The 20563-nt window shown below is 36.6% G+C and overlaps 7 protein-coding genes across 8 annotated transcripts; 3 read left to right on the forward strand and 4 right to left on the reverse strand.

The window, feature by feature from the left end:
* Positions 1–940, forward strand: LOC104743621. Its single transcript, XM_010464682.2, has one exon. The coding sequence runs from the start codon at positions 95–97 to the stop codon at positions 710–712; it is 618 nt and encodes a 205-aa protein (XP_010462984.1). The 5' UTR covers positions 1–94; the 3' UTR covers positions 713–940.
* On the reverse strand, positions 896–5166 carry LOC104743628 (AP2-like ethylene-responsive transcription factor AIL7). 2 transcript variants are annotated; one of them, XM_010464687.2, is made up of 9 exons: positions 5055–5166; positions 4793–4959; positions 3820–4381; positions 3394–3476; positions 2199–2207; positions 2024–2112; positions 1852–1925; positions 1636–1763; positions 896–1553 (listed from the first exon to the last, which is right to left on the reverse strand). In XM_010464687.2, the coding sequence occupies exons 2-9, from the start codon at positions 4932–4934 to the stop codon at positions 1168–1170; spliced, it is 1473 nt and encodes a 490-aa protein (XP_010462989.1). In that variant the 5' UTR covers positions 4935–4959; positions 5055–5166; the 3' UTR covers positions 896–1167. The 2 variants fall into 2 exon arrangements, with proteins under 2 accessions (XP_010462989.1, XP_010462993.1); XM_010464691.2 differs by lacking the exons at positions 4793–4959; positions 5055–5166 and adding an exon at positions 4484–4655.
* On the forward strand, positions 6594–9822 carry LOC104743643 (putative U-box domain-containing protein 50). The gene is made up of 7 exons (XM_010464701.1): positions 6594–6930; positions 7017–7129; positions 7238–7374; positions 7457–7829; positions 7924–8064; positions 8166–9407; positions 9495–9822. Exons 1-7 carry the CDS (start codon positions 6726–6728, stop codon positions 9693–9695), a joined length of 2412 nt encoding a protein of 803 aa, XP_010463003.1. The 5' UTR covers positions 6594–6725; the 3' UTR covers positions 9696–9822.
* LOC109129840 (protein SKIP34-like) lies at positions 9878–10402 on the reverse strand. The gene has a single exon (XM_019238751.1). It carries the CDS (start codon positions 10304–10306, stop codon positions 10013–10015), a length of 294 nt encoding a protein of 97 aa, XP_019094296.1. The 5' UTR covers positions 10307–10402; the 3' UTR covers positions 9878–10012.
* On the forward strand, positions 10481–12960 carry LOC104743662 (protein ecdysoneless homolog). Its single transcript, XM_010464717.2, has 5 exons — positions 10481–11654; positions 11749–12087; positions 12188–12324; positions 12417–12574; positions 12669–12960. The coding sequence occupies exons 1-5, from the start codon at positions 10510–10512 to the stop codon at positions 12849–12851; spliced, it is 1962 nt and encodes a 653-aa protein (XP_010463019.1). The 5' UTR covers positions 10481–10509; the 3' UTR covers positions 12852–12960.
* LOC104743652 lies at positions 12996–14919 on the reverse strand. Its single transcript, XM_010464708.1, has 3 exons — positions 14737–14919; positions 13662–14193; positions 12996–13508 (listed from the first exon to the last, which is right to left on the reverse strand). The coding sequence occupies exons 2-3, from the start codon at positions 14095–14097 to the stop codon at positions 13462–13464; spliced, it is 483 nt and encodes a 160-aa protein (XP_010463010.1). The 5' UTR covers positions 14098–14193; positions 14737–14919; the 3' UTR covers positions 12996–13461.
* LOC104743670 (uncharacterized protein At1g04910-like) lies at positions 15976–19108 on the reverse strand. The gene is made up of 8 exons (XM_010464725.2): positions 18644–19108; positions 18109–18165; positions 17934–18015; positions 17689–17848; positions 17390–17593; positions 17008–17284; positions 16680–16907; positions 15976–16583 (listed from the first exon to the last, which is right to left on the reverse strand). The coding sequence occupies exons 1-8, from the start codon at positions 18752–18754 to the stop codon at positions 16176–16178; spliced, it is 1527 nt and encodes a 508-aa protein (XP_010463027.1). The 5' UTR covers positions 18755–19108; the 3' UTR covers positions 15976–16175.

Here is a 20563-nt window from a genome sequence, read left to right on the forward strand (position 1 = left end):
TGTTTTTTAAAGAGAGAAAAAAAAAATATTAGTGGAAATAAAGTGAGCATATATATATATATGATGACTTCTGAGATTCATACAACAAAGCAAAATGACTACAGAAACAATTATACAAGGAGCGATTTTGGCACTGACCTTTGTTACGTTTTGGGCGATTAAGTATCTCTCTCAAAGAGGCCTAACCAAATTTCGAAACAAACACCGAGCCACACTCCAAACCCAGCGTCAGCTCATCCAAGCCTCACGTCTCCTCGCTCGAGCCCGAACCACACCTAAGAAATCCCAATCTCAATCTCTCGCCAAGACGGCGCTCAGTGAAGCCGACGATGTGATCTCGATTTCACCGGACGATGCAGCTGGTCATATCGTCCGTGCCTTAGCTCTAGATCTGCTTGGTCACCACACCTCTGCTCTCAAATCGTTCGATACGGCGCTGACTTATCCGCGTTTGAAGTCTCTTTCGGTGGGAGAACGCGCCGATGCGCTTGTTAAAAGAGCTGAGATGAAACTGGCTGTGAATCGGCGACGTAGGATTGATTCGGCGATTGAGGATCTGGAAGAGGCGGTGAGGCTTGCCGCCGGCACGGATACGGCGAGACTATTCCGTCTACTGGGCGAGTGTTATGAGTTCAAGGGCTTGAATGAGAAGGCCCATTGGGCTTTTAATGAATCTTTAAAAGTCGCAACCAAGTTCAGCAACGGCTCGTGATGGATAAGAAAAAAAAGACCGGACTTAATATATCTCTTTGAATTTTCTCATTGTACCCTGCTACTTTTCGCTATTTTTGTTTTGCGGCTATAACTTTAGTAAAATGCTTTCATGACCCCTACAAGAGCTTCTCCCTTGTATTTAAAGAGTGTTCATTCAATTGTGCTTTTAGAACTATGAAAATGGGAGAAGGTATTTCATAAATGGAAACAGAGTTACTCCGATAAGGCCGATTACATTACAAAAACTAAGTATTAAAACCGATCATCCACCCCTAACAAAAGAACATTACTACAAAACAAAATTGACCCTCAAAAGTTTCAGCTTCTTTACCTTTTATCCCCTCTACTGCTGTCTTAGACTACAGTTAAAAAGGAACTTCAAAGCCTAGGGTCCTTGGTTAGCTACAGTGAATAAGAAGGATATGATTTAAGCAAAAGAACGAACCATATGATTTAGTAAGACTGGTTAGGCCACAAGAAAAACTCAGCTGAGTTCATAGGAACTTGAACTGTGGAGTCAGAAACCAAAGGATAATGCTGAAAGAAGTTCTGGTGGTGATAAAGAACTGACGGGTCGTATGGAATACCACATGGGATTGAGTTAGGGTGAACATCAGAGGAAGAAGAGGGAGGAAGCAAATCTTGTTGTTGGAGGCTATGGTCAGATGAAGGGGGAGATTCAACAGCGACCTTGTGGCGTTTCGCAGCTCCTACGGGGAAAGAACATTTCATGACTGCTTCAACGTCATAGCGGTTCATCTCAAAGTTAGTTACTGCGTTGATTCCTCTGAACTTTATGGCTGCTATGTCATAAGCCTCTGCTGCTTCCTCTTCGGTTGCTATACACATGTATACAGATCAATGACTGATTTTTTTTTGGAAATAAAGAATAGGTTGTTGTTTACTAATATAAGGTTTTACCAAAGGTTCCGAGGTAAAGATCTTTGTTGCCTGCGACACGGCCGATCCTTGCTTGCCAACGACCTTGTTGATGATGCCTTGTGACACCTCTATACATAGAAGCTCCTCTCGAAAAACCGCTACTTTTCCTGATTACATTTACATGAACCAAAAGTTCAGTGTAGAGATCAAGAACATATAGATGAATATATCACAACAATCATTGATTGGACTCACCTCCTAAGAGATGCAATGAACTCTTGCTTGGTCATGTGATTCATTTCCTCAAGTTCTTTTGAATAACTCGCTACCTATGATTGATAGACCGATGACAAGGTAAGTAATGGGCAGCATACGAAAAATCAAAACAAAGTTAGCAAAACAGAGCAAAAAGGAAGAACATATAAACCGGGAAATTTGTAGTAGCAATATGACCCCAGTATTTCAAAGCTGCTAAGTCATAGGCTCTAGCTGCTTTATCTTCCTTGTCATATCCACCTTGAATCAATCAAAAATGGACATTATTTAGCCAAACTCGATATATTAATTCAATAAATTTCTCAATAGAGTATTATCTTTCTTACCTAAGTACACTGTTGAGGCCGCGATGTATTCAAAAGTACATGCAAAACAAAGAAAGACAGGTTTAGCCAACACAAATACTCATAACTTATCATGTTCTTGAATCTATTTACTACTTACTACTACAAACAAAATCATGGTAAATATCATAGTACTACAAAAATAAAATACGAGAAAAAAGGGAAGAAGGATTTGATTAGGGTCAAAGCTAGATTCCTAGTGTGTTCACAACTTCACATCACACTTTGCTTTTGTGTGCGATGTGGACACAAGACACAAATCAATCTGACACATTGTAGACATAGGAAACCCTACAAAATCAATCTCTATCTAACCAGAAAGATTTTTAAAAATTCAATTCCAAACCAAAAAAAAAGCCAAAAGAGAAACATAGGCATAGTGTCTAAATAGTTTCACATCACATGCCTGATGCCTGTAATAGATGTTGTATGCAGTAGACTTAGGTCATACATATATCATATAATTGGAATAAAGGGATCAAAAAGTGGGTACAAAAATATGTCAATCAAGGAAACAGAGAATGCATCATACAAGGCATCAGCATTGGGTCCCCATAACAAGGTGAAATGAGAGAGATTTTCAAAGATAGCTCTAATAAAGACAAGGAACAAAAATGGCGGCACCCTTGTGATGGAAAAACTCAACCAAATTTATATATATTTTTACATATTCTATTCTATATTATTGCAAGTCCTTTGTGTTTGAATTTTGGTTCTTTCCTTGACACTATTATGCCCATAATACCAAAGTCTATCAATCATCATAAAGAGATGGACATATCAGTCACCTAAAAGAAAAAGCTTTTTAAGTAGTTTATATTTATTGAATCCTTTGCATGCACCTCTCTTTTCACTCTTTCATTGACAAAAGCTCTGTACTGCTTCCAGAGCCTTTTGTTTCCCCCAACCATAAAAGTTTAAGGAACAAAATGTTTTCTCAACCCCAATAAAACTAGTTTTCATCAGAAGAACTAAAAAGACTCAAAGGGACAATCAAAAGTTAGATTGACACACGTGAGATCGAGTTTATCGTCTTGAATTTGCAAAATTTACTAATATAGTTTTCTCAACCATACTAATCAAGCAAATAATTCAAGAAATAGTTTCATATGTTTTTTTTTTTTCACTTTTTTAAGAATAGAATATAGAATGAGAAGTATCCCATTAATTTACTTACCTTGACGTCCTTTTCTGGCTTGACCTTCCCTCCTACAGCTGTTATCCCATAGATGAGCTTCGTATCTCCCAGTCCATCTATGTCTGCATCAATCAAACATAATTCAATATTTTCTAAAATCAAATATCAAAATCTTTTTCCCACCCACAAAAACAAAACTTTGAATTTTGAACTGATGCTTGTCTACTCTCACTCCACATTGCAGCATTTTACATTTCCCATGAAAAAAAAAATTAAACTTAAACTTAATCTGCCAATCCAACAAAACCCAAAATCTCAAAAGTTTCAATCTTTTTCCTCCACTCACCAGATAAATATCAAAACTTTGACTTAGAAAGCTTCACTTTGCAATTACTTTAAAAAAAAGATGAACTTGATTAGTAGAATGTAATATGAGGAAGAAGAGTTCATGATAATAAAACTTACCTGGTGACTCCTCGATAAATCGAAGTTCTTTGTCCCAATGGTTCGACAACCTTCTTCTTCGACTCATCCGATGAATCCTTCTTAGATACTATCGTCTTCTTCTTGTTGCTCTGAGGTTGTTGATCTGACGATGTGTTGTTGTTAACCGCCAGAGACAAAGCTTCTCCGGTGGTTGCACCACCGTTGTTAAACCCTAGCTCCGCCGTGGTTGATGATGACTTCACCGCCGCGTGACCAGAGAGATGAGTGGCAACGATGTCATCGACGATCTCTGAACCAGAGTTAACCGTCTTGAAATCGTGGTGATGATGATGATCGGAGAAGAACCCTCCGGTAACGGTGTGGTGACGTAGATCGTAGAATCGAGTGAGAGAAGAAGAGTCGTCTAGTGTCTCGGTTTGGTCATCGGAGTAACGGACGAAGGAATCGCCGAGAAAATCTTCGAGCTTTGGAATCTGAGTCTGAGAAAGGATTTGTGAATCGAAAAAAGTGGATAAGGTTGTTGAATCCGCCATTGAAGATGCAGCAGCAGCTTCTATCTCCTCAGCTTCTTCTTTGAATACTTAAAAATCAAAAACAAATCAAAACAAAGTTAGCAACTTTTAACTATATAAACCAACAACACACATGAAAAATTAACTAAGAAACAGAGTGTAATATATACCAAAAGAGATGATTTTTAAATGGAAAAGCAAAGATTTAGGACTCAGGGGAGAGAGAGGTGTCTTTCTGTTTACAAAGTTTGTTCTGTTTTTTTTTGTTTTATGCTTTCTCGGGGGAAAAAAGACAAATTCAGCAGCCGAGAAAAGGAGGAGAAAGGAGGCTCTCTGAGGGTTCAGCGACTCGGTTATAAAAAGAGGATAAGTCGGTTAACACAGAACAGAGCATAATATACGTCACTACTACTACTGGGTTAAAAAGAACCCATAAAGAAAAAGTGAAAAGGAAAGAGTTTTGAAGTTTTTGGTTTTACCATAGAAGTTATCGATGAGATAAGGAGTTGAAGAAGCGTCGTAAGAAGGTGGAGGAAAGTGAGACTGATCAGGTGATTTCAACATCTCCATTGGTGACAGAGAAAACGTTAACAAATTCGTCGTCATTGGAGGAGGAGCCATCAACAAGGATTCAAAGTGAAATTATCTGAAGAAAATGACAAAAGATAGATTAATGAAAGCAACTCCTTGATATACAAAAATAAAAAAAACCTATAGAAGTGAGAAAAAGTTAAAAAAAACCTGTAAAAAGAGCGTTACAGTCTCTCTATCTTTAGCTTTAGCTTTGGAAGTGGTTCAGGTTTTGCATTTTTGTACGAATGATTTGAGAAAACAGTACTACATAAAGAGAGCTAAACAGAAGAAGAAGAAGAAGAAGATGTAGAGGCATATAAAAAGCTCTTTTTAAAGACTTGATTCATTTATTTTTCTAATAAGACAAAGAGAAATTTGTTTATCTTTTTTTTTTTTACTCAAAAGGAAAAAAGTTAACCAAATTGCAGTTCGAGTGAAGGATATTGAGAGAATGTGAAGTTAAAGAAAAAAAAAGGAAAGGAGAAGATTTTCTTATAAAGAGTGACAGTTTTTTTTTGTTTTTTTCTTTGTATTTGTAAAAGAAAGTGATAAATGCTGCCAAGACAAAAGTTGATTAGTGTCCTTATTTATGCGGTAAATCATAAGCGGTAATTAGATATCTTAATATTCTTTCATTTTTTTTTTATGGTATGATAGAAGTTAAACCAAACTGTTTTAATTACCAATGTCTTTTGTTTATATTTTCATTAGTTAAGTTGAAAATCTCTTAATAAAATAATGTTTTTAGGTGAGTGGAGGTGGTTTTAGGCTTTTAGCACTGCGGAAGATAGATTTTGTCTGGAACAAAGGTCGCTAAATATCTGGGCCGAGGTGACCAATGTAAGTAGTGTGTAAGTACATCACTATGATTTACTCCAATTAAATCACTAGTAACTCTAATTTTGTTTTATTTTAATTAATTAATAGTATTAGTACAGTATATGATGGGTTCATAACTCCATTATCGTTTAATGTCGATGAACAAAATTAGATAATTTATTTGATTATGTCCCACGTTTTCCCATTTGTCCTTCATGCAATACAAAAATTCCAGTCATTGAATTAAAAAAAAATCTAAAGAAAACATGGATTGTGGCTGTTGTGGAGACAACCTTCCAGATGGTTCGGCGGGTTCACTCTGTCAAAAATCACAAATTTTAATTTTTAAATAAGTGCAACAAATAAGGTTGGCCCAGCAATTAAGGCACGTGATTAAGGCTTAATGTCGTCTTGTTTAATTAGAGCATTTTGGTATCCCTCCCTATATTATTAGTGAAGCTTTTCTTCTGTGTATACCCAAGTTCTTGGCTTAATGTAGCCAATGCCAACTGTTCACAAAAACTCTCTAAACAAGAATACAAGATGGGCTTTTCCATGCCTTTACTAATTATGTTGAATTGATGATTTCTAAATCCAAAAAGCCAAATAAAACTTTGGGATTTTTTTAACATTAAGCTAATAATATCTAATGAAAACAGAAAATGAAGTTCTTGAAAACATAGTCAACCTGGACCCTAATTGGATATATAGAGATATGCTTTGGTCACCTGAGGCTGAGGTGTGATTACCTCGACCTCGATGTTACAAAAGCTCACACGTCTTCAGAATTTTCTTCTCCTCAATCAAACTTCAAATGTTTAGTTTAATTTATCGTCCTTTATATGCCTAAATTAATGATTTCCATACACATAGAGATATTGACTTTTTCAATCTTGTTTAGTTGACTACGGAAACTGGTGAAATTTCCATCTACAATAACATAAACACACAAGAACAGAACTCATTCTTTGAAAACAAAACACAAAACGATCACCATCACAGTTCACAAATTTGAAGAAGATGGAGGAAATAAAGAATCAAGAATTGGAAGAAGAAGCAGGATTAGGATCAACAACAATGGAGAAAGTATACATAGCTGTAGGAAACGATGTACAAGAAGGTTACAAGACGATCCATTGGGCTATAAAGAAATGGAACAACATACCTATCTCCATTGTTCTTCTCCATCTCTGCAACATTTCTCAAGACTTTGTCTACACCCCTTGTATAAATCTCTTTCTTATCAATTCACACCCTCTTCTTTCCTATTATATCATCATATAAACCCAATTCACATGTGTTGCATCGTAGTTGGGAAGCTTCCAGCGAGTTCTGTGAGCGAGGAAAAGCTTCAAGTTCTCAGAAAATACGAGGAACAAAAGATCGACAAGTTGCTGTCCAAATACATTGCTTTTTGTGGAAAGGTTTGTCCTTTTTCTGTAAATTTTATTCTATCATGGTAAGAAATCGAAGTAATCTGTTTCTTTGGGGTCTTAAAATGTAAAACTTTTATGTTCTGTTTTTAATAACAGTTACAGGTGAAAGCAGAGTTACTCAAAGTTGAGAAGCAAGATGACTCAATTCAAGTATTGATATTAGATTTAATCTCAAAGCTTAGAATCACAAAACTCGTAATGGGAATCACTTTCATGAGATCTTCATCTTCTTGGTAATAACATCTTCTTTTATAGATTCTGCAAATTGATCTCGTTTAAACCTTAAGAAATCTTTGTTGTTTTCTTGTAATGCAGGAAATCGAAGAGTGCAATAAGCGGATCGTTCTATGTTTATCAAAACAAACCAGAATATTGCGAGTTTTATATAATTTGTGGAGGCAAAATGGTTTCACTAAAGAGAGAGAACGATGAGAACAACAATATCAGAAGCTGGATTGGGAAGATGTTCCATGATCCAGGAAGAAATCTAGACCGCTCATCTGGTAGCAATGATGATTCAACGGCTAGTGGAAGTAGTACATGGGATAATAATTTACAGGTGATAGAGAATTATTTCCAGCAATTATTGAGTTTGAATCTTGAAGAAGAGGAAGACGAAAATGGTGTTGAAGAAGAACAAGAGGGAGAAGAAGAAGAAGACCTGGCACTAGACGTGCTGCAACATATGGTAAAGAACTAAAGATACTGTCCGAGAATATGCTTCTTATTGAATTGATTATTACATTTTGATTAAATATTTTTATATTTGTTGAAATTGTCAGAATGTGGCAGAGAAGTTGGAGTATGTGAGAAGAAAGGTAAATGAAGCTAAGCTGATGATAGATGAGAAAAGAGAAGAAGTCAAAGTCAACTCTGAAAGATCCGACAAAGCTGAATGGGCTATCTCTTTATGCAATAGCAGAGTAATAGCTAAACCACCTAACCTTTTGTAACCATACTTCAACAAGAACTGAGTGAGAGCCTTAAAGTGTTAAAATACTTCTTCTTTTTTTGTTTGAATCAGATTGAAGAGCTTGAAGCCTGGATTAAAGAAGAAAGCGAGAGACGAGAGAAACTACAAGTGACGTTAGATTCGGATATCAGTTGTATTGAAGAAGCGAAGAACTATGTCGAAAAAGGAAAAACAAAGCTTCATTCACTTGGGGAGCTTCAAGAAAAGCTCTCAAGCAAAGTTAAGACAATGATGGAAGATAAACTGCAGGTGGAGGTTGAGCTAGAGAGAGTTGTGTTACAGAAAGGAGAGATGATAACGGAGATTGAGAAACTAAAGAATCAGAGAGATGTTTTCAACCTTAGGATAGAGTTTTGCAAGGAGAAAGAGGCGAGAGGTTTGGTTCCGGAGGAGGAAGAGGTGAAATGTGGGTATAGAGAATACGTTGCAGCGGATATCAGATTGGCCACTGAGAGCTATTCTGATAGGTTGAGGTTGAAATCTGGTGGTAATTGGACAAATGTGTACCGAGGGAGGATCGAGCGTACCACTGTGGCTGTAAAAGTGATTGGTGATTCTTTATCAGATGAGGATTTTGGAGCAAAGGTCAAGCTTTTGAATGAGATAAGGCATCCTAATTTGGTGGCAATTGCTGGGTTTTGTTCACAGAAGCCTAAATGGATACTCTTTGAGTATATGCACAATGGGAACTTAAGGGATAATCTATTCACATCACAGAGGAAAACAAGAAGAAGCAAGATATTGAAATGGGATGATAGGATTCGTATAGCTCACCAAGTTTGCTCTGGACTGGGGTTTCTACATTCGGTTAAGCCTAAACCCATCGTCCATGGTCGCCTTACGCCTTCTAAGATCCTCTTGGACCGTAACCATGTACCGAAAATAGCCGGGTTTGGACTTATAATGCATAGTGATCAATCTGATACGAAACCTGATGTGATGGCTTTTGGGGTATTGCTTCTGCATCTTTTAACGGGAAGGAACTGGCCTGGTTTGCTCAAGGCAATGTCGATGAACCAGACAAGCATTCTCAGGGATTTGGATCAAACAGCTGGTAAGTGGCCACTCGAGTTAGCTAAAGAGTTTGGTGCGCTTGCAGTGAAGTGTTCTTCAGTGAACAGAGGAGGGAACATGGATTTTTCAACCAAAGAGATAATGGAAGAGCTTGGTAAGATAAGGGCAAAAGCCGATGAGTTAAAAATCACAGGAGGGTACGAGGAAGCAACCAATTCAAACATTGATGAAGGAGATCCGAATGACATACCAAGTGTTTTCATGTGTCCCATACTTCAGGTATCAAGTCATCTTTTCATTCTCTTATTTATAGCAGCTCAAAGAGAAAGTGATCATCACTCACAATCTAACTCGTAACTGTTGCAGGAAGTAATGAAGAATCCACACATTGCAGCAGATGGGTTCTCGTATGAGCTTGAAGCCATAGAGGAATGGCTAAGCATGGGACATGACACATCTCCTATGACAAATCTGAGACTAGATTACCAGGTTCTTACACCAAATCATACCCTTCGTTCTCTCATTCAAGACTGGCATAGCAAAAAAGCAGCACAAGCTTCCTCTTAAATTCTTTTATATAAACATCAAAAGAGGATATATTGTAGTAATCAGCAACAAAAGATTCAATCTTGACAAGCTTAACTCACAAAGAAGATGATCAAAATGGAAATAATGCACATAGCTTTTCATATTACCTTGTGGTGGTGCTCTCAACAAAACAAAATCTACAGATTCTTAAAGACATTTGCTGCTGACAATTACGTTTATAACTGATACTATTCAAAACACAAACAAACAAGGGGAACAGAGTCAAAAGGTAAAGAGAACCCCCACACCAAAAGAAGAAACAAAGATCAAGATGAAAGAAACGATTTTTTTTTTTTTCATTTCGTGGATACAGGAGAGAAAAGACGAACGAGTCGATCTTTCTGCTCTTGATATCGCCGTTCCAAGAAAGTCTCAATGATCTCCATAACCGAAACGAATCTCTTCATATGCTCCAACCTACGGCTTAGCTCAGCTTCTCTCGCCCTTGCTCGTCTCAGCCGCGCCTCGGTTTCCGCTAGCCGGTCTCGGAGATCATCAACCACTGAATCTTCTTCTTCTTCTTCCCGGTCGTACGATCGGCGACGGAGACTGTTACGCGACGAAAACGATTGATTGTAACCGTAACACATCGTATAGAGCAATACAGAGATAACACAAAAATCAATTCTTTTGGTTTCTTCTCTCAAAGGAAGAAGAAAGACACTGAAACGAAAACATTAAATAAGGGTGTTTTGGTCATTGTCAAAGAAGTGAAAACCTTCTTATTCACTCAGAGGGTTTAAGTTCTCTATAATAAAATCAGTCACCGGCGGTGAAAGAAGAAGCAAGAACAATGGCGAAGTCTTCTCTCTTCTCTGATACCACCACTACTCGGCTCCCAGACGACACCGTTTTCTTCTCAATATTTCCTGACTCATCATCTCACTCCGGCGCCGTATCAGAAACCTCAGCCGCTCTTCAATCACTACACTTACAAATCATCGATTTCGTTTCTCCGTTTACTTCTCCTTACATATGGCAACACGAACCTTTCTCTCTCTCCATCGCTCTCTCTTCCTCCTCTTGTGCTTGTACCGATACTCCTACTACTCTCCCTCATCTCCACGGGAAGCTCAAGTACGGTGACAATCTCGAAGACGAATGGTTCGCCGTGTTTTTGCTTTTTCGTATCTCCGCTGCGTTTCCGTCTAATTCGATTCGTGTTTGGGACACTGACGGCGAGTTTCTCTTAATCGAAGCTGCTTTTCACCTCCCTCGTTGGCTTAATCCGGAGACTAGTCTCAATCGTGTCTTCATTCGCGGCGGTGACCTCCACATCGTTCCCAGAAGCCGTTTACCTGATCCTTCTTTAGTTTCGTCTCTGAGATTTCTAATCGAGCGTGGGAACGAGTCTCGTGCCTCGGAAACAGTTCAATCCGCGTTGAAGACTCGGGTTTCTGATTATCCGGAGAGAGCGTGGAGGAATATGCATCGTGTTAGGGTTAGGGTTCCGGTATCAGTAGCTCAGGTTCTTAGACACGAACCTTTATTGATTTCTCTTGCTGTGGAAGGGTTTTACGATCGTGATATTGATTCAATGAAGCACGCAGCGAAGATGGAGAAGTTTTTGAGTAAAGGAAGAGAGGAGGAAGAAGAGATTGTGCTTGTTCTTGTTAAGATGTCTCGTGCGATGTATGGGCAGTTAGTGCAGCAGAAGTTTCAAGCACCGAGTTGTTATCCAATGCCGAGCGTTAGTGACAGGGATGCTTACATTGAAGCTGAGCTAGGGATGAAGATAGCTTGTGGTATGGAGATGATGTATCAGGTGAGAAGGAAAGATGGAGAAGATGGGAAAGGGATTAGTTGGAGTAAGTATAAGGAGAATCTTGAGAAGAATGGTTATTTTGAAGGATTGCTTTCTGGTTCTAAGGATTACAAGAGGTTGATGGAGAATGCTGAGGAGTACTATCAGAAGAGTTCTTCGTTTTCAAGGACAAGGTAAAGAATGCAGTTTTTTTGGTTGTTTGGAGTCGAAAGGATTTGTCTTTGAGTTGTTTGTGATCTTGAGTTCTTGTTTTTTTTTTTTGTGCAGAGACATTATGAGTGCGCCAGTGAGACGTATTGATGAGGTTCTTGCTCTACCTTATTCGGAGGATGATTTCAAGGGTGTAGAAGTTCCTGTTTCTGACAGTGATTCTTGGCTCTACGATGGTGAAGATGAGCTAAACTCTGTTCTTCAAGAGAGGCAGAAAGAGATGGAGTTTTATAGCTCAAAGAAGGAAAGCAAAAAGAAAGCAAAGGAGAAGCAAGAAGCTGGAAGCTCATCTGATGCGAACATGAACAATTTTGATCTTGGTGATATCTCCAAGTCTATGCAGCAATTCATCCAGAAAGTATCAAGCTACGAAGGAGCAGAAGTGCCAGACAACAGGTTATCTATTATTATCTTGAATATTAACCATATTTCTTGAACATCTCTTTGTCAAATTTCAAGCTCAACTTATTGTATTATCTTTGCTTGAGTTATGTAGGGATTTTAAAGAAGTGAATCTAGATGTCGACCGTTTCATGAAGGATATTGAGTCAATGCTAGGGAGTCAAACTCGTGACAACCAAGCTGGTGATGACAGCGATAGCTCTGAAGGATCTTCTATGGACATGGATTTTGGTATTTCCTACTTTAAGCTAATTGTTTTTTTTTGTCCCTGTGGTATGTTAGTTGTGGAATGTGAGGACTCAATAAAATGTGATGGTATGCAGATGACTTTGAAGATGATAGCGAAGGAGAAGAGTCTAACGAGGATGCTAAGGAAAGCTTTGAGGAATCCTACTATGGAGTAATGAATGAGGAACTAAAGAACTCAACTCTTGAGAAAAGCTTTGAACATGTGAATCAACATTCTTCGAAGCCAAAAGAGGTACCATCTTGGAGCCAGTTCTTCCTATATTGTCGTCTGTGAATATATTTGGTTGAAAATTGGATTGTAATAGTAATAAGATGTGCATCTGCAGGAATCATCAAAGACTTTGGATGAGAAGAAGGATGATGAATTTACACCAATTGATGCAGACTTCAACCTTGTTAAGAACCTACTTGAATCCTACTCGTCGCAACAAGGACTTCCAGGTCCGGCTTCAAATTTGCTCGGTCTCATGGGTTTGCAGCTTCCAAAGGATTCTAACGACAAAAACTAAATGCTGGCTGATCACACAAATGTAGTTTTGGGTTTACTTTGTTGTTTAATCACATTACTTTTGCTAAGTTTCTGAGATTATACTCGTGTGGAAACGTTGTTGGGGGTTATTGTTTGTTGTCGAAAGTAAGCACATGACATGTGATTCAAGAAAAACAAACTTATGTACACTACTTGTATTACACATCATCGAACCACAAAAGAACAAAAGAAAAAGATTTTTTTTTTTTCTTTTTTCCAATCCCAATTTTTTTTCTCGACCACAGAAGAGAAGCAGAAACGCTTTCACGAGAAAAAGATAAAAAACACCCACATGAAAAATATCCAATACTCTCAAATCATATTCATAATCAATTAAGCTTCATGTTGCTAAGGTCTCCATCACCATCATCTTTTGTCCATTAGTAGATTCTTGAGAGATGACTTGGTGTTTTTGTTGTCACTCGCTTCAAACAGAGAAACAAAAGAAGTCTCCAGAAGCTATCCACGAATCTTGCTTCTTCTTTTTTTTTTCTTTCCTTTTTCCTTTTTCTTTTTTCTAGATTATTCGATTTTTTGATACTGAAACAACAGAGAAATAATAGTCTTATTATTCTTCTCAAACTTCCAGTTTATAGCTTCCCCATAGACGACAGCCACTGTTCCATGTTCTTCCCATCTGCAGTTTTTAATGTCATGATGAGTAGTACCAAACACAATTCTTCAATTTAAACAACCAAAGACTCCAATTCAATTATGGTATTATTAAGCTCAAAGCAGATCATTAAAATCATCTTAAAACATGCATAAAACTCACACAATTAATACATACCAGGAGTAGTAGGAGAGAAGAACCCATTAGAGATGTGATTCCCTGAACCATCGATAACTTTCTTGTAAAGAGGAACCAAAACAACAAAGCCACCACAATCATCATCTTCAGTTTTAAAACCTGGTCCATGTGGCTCAACCCAACCAATAGACCACTCAGGATCATCAGGCTCAGGAAACACAACATTCCCCATCTTATCCTCTTCTCCTCCAGACCCTGATCCTAACCCACCTCTTCCAATCCATCCTCCTCTCTTAGTCTTCTTCACCGACGAAGAAGAAGAACCAGACTTATTAATAGTCTTCTTGAGTGAAGGACTCAGTGAAGAAGAAGAAGAAGAAGAAGATCCTTTAGTGATGGAATCTTTCTTCTCTCTATCTTTAGTGTTGTTACCACCACACAACCACCTCGGAAGACGAGGAAACGAGACTGCCATCTTATTCCTTTAAAAAAAACTCCGAACCCCCGGAGAAAACTCTAATCATTCAGCCATGGTTGATCTTATGCTTTTATCTTCTTCTTCTTCTTCAACCTGTCCACAATAATAAATAAACACTTTTTTAAAAAAAAATCATCCATCTCCATTAATAATAATAATAATGTCACCATTATGATGACAATGACCAAACACAAAATTGACTTTAACTACACAAAATTTCACAAATTCAAAAAGAGAAAACAAAATTTCAAATCCATTAATACTGTTTATGATGTAATCTAATAAAATTGAATTAAACACACGAAATTTCCTAATCAAAACAATAATAGTCAGATTTAAATCTTCGGGAATTCAACAAATTCAGATCCCAGTTGTTTCCTTTGCGGATTTGTTTCATTAATGGAAAGTAATTAATTAAATGAATGCTTTCATCATCAGATCGGTGGTTCAATTTCTTCTTACTATAAAATTAAAAAAAAAAATCAAAAGCGATAGAGAAATTGGAAGAAAAATCGGAAAGCCTCTAGATGTCCGTCAAAAACACGGCAAGGCTTCACCGGAAAATTCGGCGGAAATAAATGCGAAAAAATCGGAAGAAGAGTAAATAAAAAAATCTCCGGGGGAACGTAAGATTACCGAGAGAGAAAATAAGAAGAAATTAAAAAGAAGAATCGACGATCGAAGAAGAAACCCTTAAAAAGAGAGAATTGCGTCGTTTCGTCCGTCGTCTCTGATGACTTCTCTTCTTCTTTCTTCTTTTCTCTGACTTTTCTCTGACTTTAGTTTACGGAGAGAAGAAGCTCATCCTTTGTTGTGCTCTCTGCTTCCTTTATTTATATTACTTTTTTTTGTTTTTTTTTTTAATTTTATATTATGGCCGTTTTTTAATTGGGCCTTCGCTTCTGCCCAAACCCAATAAAGATTGATCCGACGGTTGGTAGCGGTTTACTTGCTTTCGTGGCAACTGTTTATCTACGGGTTCTACCATACACTTCATAACACTCGATCCTTTTTTTCAATATAAATAAATATAAACGAATATCAGGGGATTTATTTGTTGGAAAATTAATTATATATTGACTTACATAAAACGAATCGATTTTCTTGTTAATTTTTTTTCTTTTTTTTTTTCTATAATGATGATAGAGTTAAAGGAGTAGATAGATTATATTGGAAATTTCAATTACAAATAATTACTATTAAGTTCATGCATTTATCCGGAATCAATCATTCTAGTTTCCTGTATGGATTTTTGTGTAATTATAGAGACACCTAATTAGTAGTAGTATTAACTAATAAAAAAGTTAATTAAATCTCAATTGCTAGTACCTTATGGTCCATGTATTATATTGTCGTTATACTTTTTTTTAGTGTTATGTATTATCAGAGCTTTCATCTCTTAAAACGTACCTCTTAATACATGAATGTTAGTATTAGTACTACTAATTAACATGTTAATTAGAAAAATGTTAATTTAATTAACGGTCGCACAAAAACCTGCAAAATTATGGGTAACAGACGTCATAACAAATAAAATTAGAGGCAACCTTTTACCAATATGTCAGCTTTTTTGGTCACTATTACTAATTTATTTCAGTTTCTTCACATCGACAAGTCTCAAAATTATATAATAAACGTATTATTAATTGATTTATATACTACGATTACAGATAATATAGTGGATTTATTAGAATCTGAAGGTATTTACAATTAGCATATTCTATACACTTGTTGTGGTTGTTGTTAGTTAATAAATGAAATTTAGGGATTATCCCACTTTGAGTATTTCCTTAGTATTAACGAAAAACTTAAACTCTTTTTATCCTTTTACAATCTGTTTTGCAATTTTCATGATACATGGGATAATGATAATCCTTAAGAGAGCCAAAAAAAAATCTTATTTATAACCAATCAGATACATACATACATCCAAATTCTAATCAAACTATACTCTTTTTATTAAGCCTCTCAAGAACACAAAGCTAAACACCAAACTAGCCTCATCAAGAATCAAGTTTTTATTTTTTATTATTATTACCAGACATATCTAAAGATCAAGACCTTTTAAAAACTAATCAAACATGGCACATACAATCAGGAGCTGGATAAGTATAAATCGACTGTTTAGGTTTCCTTAACCGAATCTGACCTTGTCTATTCACATGTCCTTCACCAAGCGCTTGTTGGAAATCAACCCAAGTGATGCTTTTGTTGAGGAAAAGTTGTCCGATCAACGCCATGTTTGGTCTAATTGTCTTGAGATTCTCGAATGTTCGGTGACCAACAAGAGCGTTGTGCATGTTTCCAGGTGATGCAGATATGAATATGTCACTGTGCATACTAACGTAGTAATCAAGTGCAGCTAACAAAGAAGCTTTGCCTTTGATTCGAGCTCGTTCTTCTGAAGAAGCAAGACTTCTTTTGTCTTCCATTCTTGGGAAAACTTGTCTTAGTGTTGAGATTCTAGCTTCTCCTCCATATACCTGAAATATCAAAAAAACAGAAACGGAAGCATTATGATGCAGCAATACTAACCAGTAACAAGTCTTGAAACGAGTAATATAACTGAAGAGACTGACCTTGTGGGATGCAAGATAGAGACGAGTATTGTTGTCAAATCCAAAAGCAGCTAGAAGAAGTCCCATTTCTTCTGGTGTTAGAGGACATCGTCCTTGACTTCTTAACTCTTCATCTGTGAATTGTGAATTCAAAACTCTTCCTTGCCAAATCATTTGTCGATACTTCGCCAATGCAAGTTTCTCGGCTTTGCCTCCGCCGAAATCACACGCCGAATGCGCAGCCATGTCCTGTAATCATAATACGAAGAAACACACTTGTTATGATCATCAAACTCAAGAGACATCATCATCAAATGTTTCAAGTAGGATGCCACAAAGTATAATATACCTTGTCAAAACGTAGATGAAGCACCGCAAATTTACCAGGCTCTTGTCTGCTGTGTGAGTTGGTCATTGCTCTTAAATGATCCACATTGTTCTGTTCTTTATTATTTCTCCATGATGGGTTTCTAAGACGGCTCACAAGAGCATCACCGAGTGATCTAATGTGTGGGACAAAGCGTAAAGCTTGGAAATTCACTTTGCATCTTAGCCGTTGGATGTCAGCAGGTAGGTGATCAAACGATAGACGGTGAGAGAATGGAGATATAGCAGCAATCCCATAACTACAAACCAAAACAACAATGCTCCACACTTAGTCTGAAAGTCAAAAACTTTAACCTCTCATGTTGTTCTTATTTTATACTAGTCAGATTAAGTAAAAGACCTACCTCTGTAGAACTGGTGAGACGTTCTCGATATACCAATTCGCAGAAGCATGAACAGGTGCGGTTTTGACTCTGGTTTCACGGACTGCAGTACCGTAATACTCTCTTGTACTCCAAGAGTATTCATCAGGAAGTTCTCTGACTACCCTTATGTCATCTTTTAACGAATCAATGAAATGATCAACATCAAAGATATCAACAAAAGAACTGCACACGGATAGAAAAAAAAAACACACAACTTCAGCTTCGAACAACCCCCAAGGCAACAACACAACTCTCTGAAAGGAAGAAACTAACATTACCTTGTATCTTGCCAAACAGGATTCACTTCAAGATATGGGATCACGAGTGTTGCGTTTAATATCTTAGCAACCGCAACTGCATCACATATCCCCATTCGTTGCTGGTTAAGTCCTCCATCAAGAAATACTTGAATATATCCCTCGGATTTAACCGGTAATGCTGCTCCAAGACAACAAGATTTGTCAGAGATCAATATAATCTGAAAACTAAATAAGAAAGTATCAAACAAATTGTCAATACTTACAAGGGGAGTTTCCCAAATCAATACAAGGGCTCCATCCTTGATCAGTCAATGGCCTCCACAGATCAGACTGTTCTCCACTTGACTGAAATCAAAAGAAACAACAAAAAAAAGTCAGATGTTTTTTTTAACTGTCTGAAAAAGGTAATGAGATCATGAAAGAAACATTTAAATTTACCCGTTGCAAAGCGCTCTTTAGCAAAGATAAATGTCTTGGCTTTATCGTGATCACGTCCTGCAGTAATGAAATGACTTAATTTTAATGAGAAGAACATCACTACTTAACTACTAATTCAAGAGACACACTCTTTGACTTGAAATTGAAACTATAGTCTTAAATTTATTTTCCGGTCACAAAACTAGTCAAATTCCTAATAAATCCGGAGAATAATTAATCAAAATCGTTAGTAAAGTGTTTTTAAAAATTCAACAAACCACAGAAAAAAGAGTCAATCAAGAAACAAAACACAACCACCGTTGATGTCTCTTTCTCATAGTCATTCTACAAACGAATACAAATTAAGAAATATCAAGACTAGACAAGTTAAAACTACTATTTCTGGATATCCTAAGAGTCTTAAGACCATTCATAGTTTAATGAAATTTCCACAATCCAACCAAAAGAAAACCCCCAAAAGCAAAAGAATCCAACCAAAAGAATCCCTGGAAAATAGGAAAAGAGAGATTTTTTTTTGGTTTTTTCCCAAACTTACAGATGAAGAAGACGAAGTCGAAGCGTTGTTACAGAGCAAAACGACGAAGAATAGCAAAGAGAGAATCCTTCTACTCAGGAAGACATTATCTTTCGAATCATAAAGATTCATCCTTTAATCTTCTCTCTCAGGCGAGTAATTAAAAACAGAACAAACCCAGATCCAGTTTCCGGTAAAGTTGAAGACTTTTTTCTTGAATCAATCAATCAAATACCAAGGAAACGAAAGATCAATACCAAGAAGACGACACAAAGCAGAGAGTAGTTAGAAAGAAACGAAACCAAAGTCGCATGAATCAGAATGCTCTCTTGTCTCTTTCTCGTTTCTTCTTCTTCTTCCACTTTTTTCGGTTTTTTTCTTCTTTCTCTTCTTCTTCTTCAATACACACTTAAGGATGAAGTTTGGGATTAAAAATGTTTGATCAAGTTCCCAGAACGGTTTATACTAGTAGTAAAGAGACTAGAGAGAGAGAGAGAGAGAGAGAGAGCGCGCGTGAATTGTGTATCACATGGACACCTGTTCATTAAATTTGCTGTCTTGTCTCCATGGGGTCCCTCCCTCGTCTCTTCTCTCTTTGCCCACAATACAATGAATTAGTTAGCACTGTAAATAAAAATTCTCGTGACACGAAAATGGAGTAACTCTATTTATTGGGACTCCTGAATGACAACGTTGCTTAAATTACTGATTATCTCACTAAACTAAATGACAATACTAATAAATCTATTAAAATTAAGTTCGATGGATAACAATTTTCATATGAGGGTATCATATCTTTAAAAAAATAAAAAAAAATACTAGTATAAGGAAACAAAATCAAGAGATACTAGTATGTTTTTGTTTTTTTTCGCTACTCTCTCTATTTGGTAGTAGATTTTGTTTAACTATGGCAAGTTTGAATAGTGAAATAATCGGTTACGTTGTTATGATGATATATATATAACGCCTGAACTTATGATTATTACTGTTGTATATTATTATAGTGATTATTGCATAATTTACATATATTCTATGATTGTCAAGAGATTGGGAAATTTTCATTTAATAACACAACTGATTTTCCATAATGACTAAATTAAATACATACGTATAACTAAACATTTTGTCGTCGACTAGTCCGAAGTTCATGATGTTGGTTTAGATTTTTAAGAAAACAAAAACAAAATTTTCAATGTAAAATTCAATGATAAAAAAATTTCATTTAGGGAATTAATCAATTTGGAATATTTGGACCTCGGAAAGAAATATTCACAAACAAAATTCTAACACGTTCCATACTCGTCATTTAAAATTACGACTATACTATACTATACTATTACGTCGCAATCACTAAACAACACATTAGATGTATATGTACCACATACACGACAGTCGACATAAGCTAATGGCCTTGGATTAGATTAGTGGCGCTATCTATCTACAGCTATTTATTTTGCTTGATAGCTGAGTTTTTTTTGGCAACCTATTTTATTTAATCCTCGTGAAGATAAACCCAAAAATATCAAAAAGACTGTGAAAACATTGGGACTAAGAAGTGCATTGATATTACTATTAGATTTTTGGACCGTTGGGACAGATAAAGACAGCTTTATCTTTTTGTTTTTTTTTTCCGAAAAGACAGCTTATATATACGCATGGCTGTAACAAAAATTCGGCGTTTCATGTCTTTTATGTAGAATTTATATTTTCCGAAAATAAAATTTAATAGTAGTAGAAAATATGTGAATTTGCTTAGGGGCACCGACACTGGGTTTATGTGTTTCATCACAATCCCATTACAGCTTGACTTGAGATTTTCATATCTATCAAAAGATCCACTCTTTTAGCTTCGTGTCCTTCTTTCCCTCTCATCTTTTTTCACCCACTTTCTTTTTCTTACTTTTAATTTCCCAACTAATAATTGTTTCCTATAGTTAATAA

This window comes from Camelina sativa, chromosome 2 (assembly GCF_000633955.1).
Source record: "Camelina sativa cultivar DH55 chromosome 2, Cs, whole genome shotgun sequence".
Classification (NCBI taxonomy): Eukaryota; Viridiplantae; Streptophyta; class Magnoliopsida; order Brassicales; family Brassicaceae; genus Camelina; species Camelina sativa.